Source organism: Rhinoraja longicauda, chromosome 19, assembly GCF_053455715.1.
Source record: "Rhinoraja longicauda isolate Sanriku21f chromosome 19, sRhiLon1.1, whole genome shotgun sequence".
NCBI classification, from domain to species: Eukaryota; Metazoa; Chordata; class Chondrichthyes; order Rajiformes; family Arhynchobatidae; genus Rhinoraja; species Rhinoraja longicauda.
The window spans coordinates 23,193,359-23,200,653 of NC_135971.1; the positions used below are offsets into that span (position 1 = coordinate 23,193,359).

Here is a 7,295-nt window from a genome sequence, read left to right on the forward strand (position 1 = left end):
TATCCTACACCCACTAGGGACAATTTTTACATTTACCAAGCCAATTAGCCTACAAACCTGTACGTCTTGGAAGTTGATGGGCCGAATGGCCTAATCCTGCTCCTGTTGCTTATGAGCCATAACTGTAGTCCTTATATAAAAAGATGTTTAAATCTTTAATACTCACCATGCCATACTGCGAAAAAAGCAAGGAAGATCAGAACAACACTGATGATAATTGGGGCCAGTATGCTCCAGGTTAGAATAGTTTCGTAGCAACCTTGACCTGAAATAAAAAATACATAAGTAAATTGTGCAAAATTGATGCGTTCAGTTTTGTTTAGTGAATCATTGTCAGGTGTACCGAGATACTTTGAAAAGCTTTTTCTTGCTTGCTATCCAGTCAGCGGAAAGACTGTACATGATCACAATCACGCCATCTACAATGTGCCGATACAGGAGTAACAATCGAAGGAGGAAACCGGAGATCCTGGAGAAAACCCACGCAGGTCACGGGGAGAATGGGGCTAGGAGGGAGAGATAGATCAGCCATGATTGAACGGTGGAGTGGACTTGATGGGCCGAATGACCTAATTCTACTCCTACAACTTATGATCTAATGACTTGTAAGTAGGGTTGCCAACTTTCTCACTCCCAAATAAGGGACAAAAGGTGACTTCACCGCCCCGCGCCCCACATGACCTCACCCAGCCAGCGGCCACGTGCTCCCGCTGCACCAATGGCGGCCGCCCGTGCCGGGAGGCGGGTTGTAATACAACCTCCGTTAGGAGGAGCCCGAGCCTCCGGACCTACAGTGTCCGGGCCTACAGTGTCCGGGCCTACAGCGGCCCCCGGGCCTACACTGTCCGGGCCCGCAGCGTCCGGGCCTGCAGCGTCCGGGCCTGCAGCGTCCTCCGGGCCTACAGTGTCCTCCGGGCCTACAGTGTCCTCCGGGCCTACAGTGTCCTCCGGGCCTACAGTATCCAGTCCTGCAGTGCCTCCCGCGCCTAATATGGGACAAGGGCAGTCCTGTACGGGCCAAACCAATTTAGACCAATATACAGGATGTCCCAACTAATCCGGGACAGTTGGCAACCCTACTTGTAAGGTGGGTTCAAGGGCCTGTTTCCCGTGCTCCCAGATGTATAACAGCAGGCTGTTGCCAAACTTACTTCTTTGCTGAGTCTCTTCGAGGAGAATGACGATGGAGCTGACGAGAACGAGGAAGGAGCTGACGATACCGCAGACGTCCATCCAGGCCCGTACACCTGTCGGGTACAGAGAGCGGAGTGGAGTTAGGGGAACGGTCCCGCCGTCCGAGAGCGGCATTCCACCCCGTGGGCGGCCTCCTCCTTACCTGTGCAGTCCAAGAGGCGCGCGATGCAATGGCAGCCCAATTTCCAAACAGTGATGGTCAACGACAGGTTGAACAGCAGGAGGACAAACGCAGTGCAGGAAGCAACCACAGTGACTGAGGCAGGTCCTGCAATAATGATGCACAGTAATGACACGGAGGTTCAATCATAGAAACATAGAAACATAGAAAATAGGAGTAGATTGAATAGGAATAGATTGAAAAAACTAGGCTTGTATTCACTGGGGTTTAGAAGGATGAGAGGGGATCTTATAGAAACATATAAAATTATAAAAGGACTGGACAAGCAAGATGCAGGAAAAATGTTCCCAATGTTGGGCGAGTCCAGAATCAGGGGCCACACACAGTCTTAGAATAAAGGGGAGGCCATTTAAAACTGAGGTGAGAAGGAACCTTTTCACCCAGAGAGTTGTGGATTTGTGGATTTCTCTGCCACAGAGGGTAGTGGAGGCCAATTCACTGGATGGATTTAAGAGAGAGTTAGATAGAGCTCTAGTGGCTGGTGGAATCAAGGGATATGGGGAGAAGGCAGGCACGGGTTACTGATTGTGAACCATCAGCCATGATCACAATGAATGGTGGTGCCGGCTCGAGGGGCCGAATGGTCTCCTCCTGCACCTATTTTCTACGTTTCTGTTTCCTTGCTCACAGACCTGTCTGACAAAATATAATGTGGGCTCATACCTCTGATCACCATCCAGAAAATGAGGGCAATGAAGATGGCGACAAGAGAGATAGTGTTCGAGGCAACCAGTAGTAGGACCCATCGTTTGTGCTGCCTCAGCGGAGCTATGGAGAAATAAACACAAAAGTAGGTTGAAGTTGAGCTTTATTATTGCCACGTATTTTGCACACGACCCAATAAAAATGAGGTAACGTGTCGGAAGGAACTGCAGATGTTGGTTTACGCCAAAGATGGACACAAAATGCTGGAGTAACTCAGCGGGACAGGCAGCATCTCTGGAGAGAAGGAATGGGTGACGTTTCGGGTCGAGACCCTTCTTCAGACTCTACTATGCACAAACACAATCAAGCCAAACTCAAGTGGAATAGGGAGAGCAAAGGGGAAGATACAGAGCAGAGAATGTAGTCCTCAGCATTGTAGGAAGGACCTGCAGATGCTGGTTTACACCGAAGATAGACCCGGGTTCGATCCTGACCACAGGTGCTGTCTGTAGGGAGATTGCACGTTCTCCCCGTGACCTGCGTGGGTTTTCTCTGCAATCTCCGGTTTCCTCCCACACTCCAAAGACGTGCAGGTTTGTCGAATAATTGGCTTCGGTAAAAAGTGTAAATTGTCCCCTGTGTGTGTGGGATGGTGCTAGTGTGCGGGGATCGCTGGTCGGCGCGGACCCGGTGGGCGCTGAAAGGGCCTGTTTCCACGCTGTATCTCGAAACTAAACCCAGAGCGTCACCGGTCCACGTTCTCCAGAGATGCTGCCTGACCCGCTGAGTTACTCTGTATAGTTTTTGTCAACCAGCATCTTACTATCAGATTAATTGATCTGGGTTCCCTTGGTTTATAGGAGTAAATTAGACCCATTCAACAAATACCTTGCACCAGTTTCTTCCTGCTGATACAGAGAACCAGCAGTCCAATAAATGACGTAGTAGGGAATATTATTCCCACAATTGATGCCACAATAACAACGATATCCATTTGCTGAAGGCCTGCAAAATAAAACTTCCATATTAGGATCATAAAGGGATGCCCAGAGAAAATAGGTGGATAGGGTGATCAGAAAGGCTTTTGGCACTTTGGCCTTCATCAGTCAGAGCATTGAGTTTAGAAGTTGGGAGGTCGTGTTGCAGTTGTATGAGACGTGGGTGAGGCCGCATTTAGAGAATTGTGTTCAGTTCTGGGCACCGTGTTAGAAGGTCATAAGTGAAAGGAGCTGAATTAGGCCATTCGGCCCATCATGTCTACTCCGCCATTCAACCACGGCTGATCCATCTCTCCCTCCTAACCCCATTCTCCTGCCTTCTCCCCTTAACCCCCGACACCCAGGATCCTATCTATCACTGCCTTACAAAATATCCATTGACAGCCTCCATGGCCTTCTGTGGCAAAGAATTCCACAGATTAGCCACGCTCTGAGCTCTATTTGAATGGTGGAGTAGACTTGATGGGCCGTAGGGCCTAATTCTGCTCCTATCACTTCTGAACTTAATTCACAGAGAGATTTTACTAAGGGGAAGTCAATGGGTGGGTTTGATAATGTTGGCAGATGCATTCTTACATGGAACTGATTCTGCACCGGTATCATCAGAGACACCATAAACGTACTCGAGGGGGGGAATAAACCTGCCCTTTATCACTTCAATGATGCCATCCACCCTAATTGAAGCAATGGCCAAGAAGGCACACCAACGCCTCTACTTCCTTAGAAGGCTTAGAAAGTTCGGCATGTTCCCCAACAACTCTCACCAACTTCTACAGATTCGCCGTAGAACGCATTTTATCATGAAGTCTGAAGTACGGTATCATCAAGTCTGAAGTACCGTATCATCAAGTCTGGAGTACCGTATCATCACGTCTGAAGTATCGTATCATCCAGTCTGAAGTACGGAATCATCAAGTCTGAAGTACCGTTTCCTCAAGTCTGAAGTACGGTATCATCAAGTCTGAAGTACGGTATCATCAAGTCTGAAGTACGGTATCATCAAGTCTGAAGTACTGTATCATCAAGTCTGAAGTACCGTTTCCTCAAGTCTGAAGTACGGTGTCATCAAGTCTGAAATACAGTATGATCCAGTGTGAAGTACAGTATCATCGGCAGGGCAAGCTTACCGTAAATGGTGAGAGTGTAGTCTGCCTGGACATAGCTGACAGGATTGCTGACGATACAAGTGTAAATGCCGCAGTTCTTTCTGGTCACATCTAGGAGGACTAGGCTTCTGTTCCCCTCTGCCAGGTGGTGATGGGGGATGTCCACTCCGTCTTTCTGCCACCAATATCTTCGGGCATCTCCCACAACGGTACATTCGAGCTGGATGGTGGCACCTGGAGAACTGCCGTTGCTCCGTATCGAAGGGTTGGACAGCCTCTCTGCAGGAGAAACCAGACGCAATGTCTGAAGAAGGGTTTCGACCCGAAACATCACCCACTCCTTCTCTCCAGAGATGTTGCCTGTCCCGCTGGGTTACTCCACCATTTTGAGTCTATCTTCGGTGTAAACCAGCATCTGCAGTTCTTTCCTACACATGTAATGGGCTTGTCATAGACTTCATAAGGCCATAAGTGTTAGGAGCAGAATTCGGCCAGTTGGCCCATCGAGTCTACGCCGCCATTCAATCTTGGCTGATCTATCTCTCCCTCAGAACCCCATTCTCCTGCCTTCTCCCCATAACCTCTGACACCCGTACCAATCAAGAATCTATTTATCTCCGCCTTAAAAATATCCATTGACTTCTGTGGCAAAGAATTCCACAGATACACCACCATCTGGCTATAGAAATCCCTTCTCATCTCCTTCTGAAAGGAACGTCCTTTAATTCTGAGGCTGTGCCCTCTGGTCCTAGACTCTCCCACCAGTGGAAACATCCTCTCCACATCCACTCTATCCAGGCCTTTCACTATTCGGTACGTTTCAATCCCCCTCATCCTTCTAAACTCCAGCGAGTACAGGCCCAGTGCCGACAGATGATGGCAGCAGATGGAACAGTCTGCCCAAGACCGCAAGAAATTACAGAGAGTTGTGCATGTAGCCCAGTCCATCACACAGACCAGACGCCCCCACCACCGCCTCCCTCTACACTTCACGCTGCCTCGGGAAAGCAGCCAACATCATCAAAGACTTGTCCAGAAGCTTGAAAGCGCGCACCACCAGACTCAGGAACAGCTTCTTCCCCTCTGTTAACAGGCTTCTGAACGCCCCTTCCATAAGCTAGGTTACTGTCCGATTCACCTCTACCCCATTGCGGACATTGGACTTTGTCTCTGGAACTGTGCGCCACAATGCTGAGAACTATATTCTGCACTCTATATCTTCCCCTTTTACTCCACGTTTTACTTTTGAGTTTGAACTGATTGTATCAATGTGTGGTATATCTGATCTGTTGGGATCGCTGGGAAAAGAAAGCTTTTCACAGTAACCTTGCCTACGTGGCGATAATAAGTCTAAGCCTGAACCAGAATTTTGTTCTTAAGGCCGTATCACGGTTGAAGAAAATTCACTTTGTACTTTGTTTAGTTTGGTTTAGTTGATAGATATGGCGCCGAAAGAGGCCCTTCGGCCCACCGAGTCCACGCCCACCGGCGATCACCCCGCACACCAGCACTATCTCACACACACTAGGGACAATTTTACATCAGGCTTGTGGGTTAATTGGCTTGGTGAATGTTAAAATTGTCCCTAGAGGGTGTAGGACAGTGTTAGTGTGCGGGGATCGCTGGTCGGCACGGACCCGGTGGGCCGAAGAGCCTGTTTCCGCGCTGTATCTCCAAAATAAATCTGGCAAAAGATACCGCTTGGTTCGGGAACAGCTCCGTCCAAGACCGTGAGAAATCGCAGAGAGTTGTGGACGCAGCCCAGACCATCGCACAAACCTCTACCAACCTCCCTTCCATTGACTCCATCTACACCTCACGCTGCCTCGGCAAGGCCAGCAGCATAATCAAGGACCAGTCGCACCCCGGCCACTCCCTCTTCTCCCCTCTCCCATCAGGCAGCAGGCAAAGAAGCTTGAAAGCGCACACCTACAAACTCAGGAACAGCTTTTCCTGAATATTTGTTTTTATCTTTTCCTTAAAAGAAATTCCTCCTCATCTCCTTCTGAAAAGAACGTCCTAAAATTCTGAGGTTCTGACCTCTGGTCCAAGACTCTCCCACCAGTGGTAAAAATACTCTCCGCATCCACTCTATCCAGGGGCCACACACAGTCTAAGAATAAAGGGGAGGCCATTTAAAACTGAGGTGAGAAATAAAACGCTTTCACCCCAGAGAGTTGTGAATTTGTGGAATTCTCTGCCACAGAGGGCAGTGGAGGCCAATTCACTGGATGAATTTAAAAGAGAGATAGACAGAGCCCTAGGGGTTAGCGGAATCAAGGGATATGGGGAGAAGGCAGGCACGGGTCACTGATTGTGGATGATCAGCCATGATCACAATGAATGGCGGTGCTGGCTCGAGGGGCCAAATGGCCTCCTCCTGCACCTATTTTCCATGTTTCGTTGTTTTTATCCAAGCCTCCCATTATTCTTACTTCAACCTGCGCGAGAAACTTACCCATGATCCAAAGCCTGACGTGCCGAATGATCCGGGTCCGTAGATTGATGGAAAGTCGGTAAAGGCCAGTGTCTGCGGAAGTTAGATTGCTGAAGACCAGTGAGCCATTGAGCGGGATGAAGTGGATGCGCCCCATGTATTTCTGTATCAGGGAAGGTTTTGTAGCGCTAACATGGAACTGGAGAACGTATTCCGTGGAGGTCAGATTCCCTGAACGTACGTCCACTTTCTCCCAGTTGAGTACCTTAGTAGTATTCATCACCTCTTCACCCATTCCGAGAAACATCACCGAGCTGCCAGGCGGCCGATAAATCTCAGCTTCATCTTGTGCTGTAAAATATACTAAGGACAATAGACAAAAGGTGCAGGAGGGGGCCATTCGGGCCTTCGAGCCAACACCACCATTCAATGTGATCATGGCTGATTATTCACAATAAGTACCCCGTTCCTGCCTTCTCCCCATACCCCCTGACTCCGCTATCCTTAAGAGCTCTATCTAGCTCTCTCTTGAAAGCATTCAGAGACTTGGCCTCCATTGCCTTCTGAGGCAGAGAATTCCACAGATTCACAACTCTCTGACTGAAAATGTTTTTCCTCGTCTCAGTTCTAAATGGCCTACCCCTTATTCTTAAACTGTGGCCCCTTGTTCTGGGCTCCCCCAACATTGGGAACATGTTTCCTGCCTCTAACGTGTCCAAATCCTTAATAATCTT

At 48.9% G+C, this 7,295-nt stretch overlaps 1 protein-coding gene across 1 annotated transcript; it reads right to left on the reverse strand.

Moving 5' to 3' along the window:
• Positions 1-1,274: 1,274 nt before the first annotated feature.
• Positions 1,275-6,950, reverse strand: LOC144602892 (cell adhesion molecule CEACAM2-like). Its single transcript, XM_078416013.1, has 5 exons — positions 6,583-6,950; positions 4,146-4,403; positions 2,909-3,025; positions 2,039-2,143; positions 1,275-1,462 (listed from the first exon to the last, which is right to left on the reverse strand). The coding sequence occupies exons 1-5, from the start codon at positions 6,866-6,868 to the stop codon at positions 1,275-1,277; spliced, it is 954 nt and encodes a 317-aa protein (XP_078272139.1). The 5' UTR covers positions 6,869-6,950.
• Positions 6,951-7,295: the final 345 nt, after the last annotated feature.

Excerpts from the sequence above, each read along its gene's own strand:
- LOC144602892 (XM_078416013.1), bottom strand. The coding sequence starts at position 6,868 with ATGTTTCTCGGAATGGGTGAAGAGGTGATGAATACTACTAAGGTACTC. Across the intron at positions 3,026-4,145 it reads CTACACTCTCACCATTTACG|GCCTTCAGCAAATGGATATC; the intron begins GTAAGCTTGCCC and ends TTTATTTTGCAG. Across the intron at positions 1,463-2,038 it reads TTTCTGGATGGTGATCAGAG|GACCTGCCTCAGTCACTGTG; the intron begins GTATGAGCCCAC and ends TCATTATTGCAG.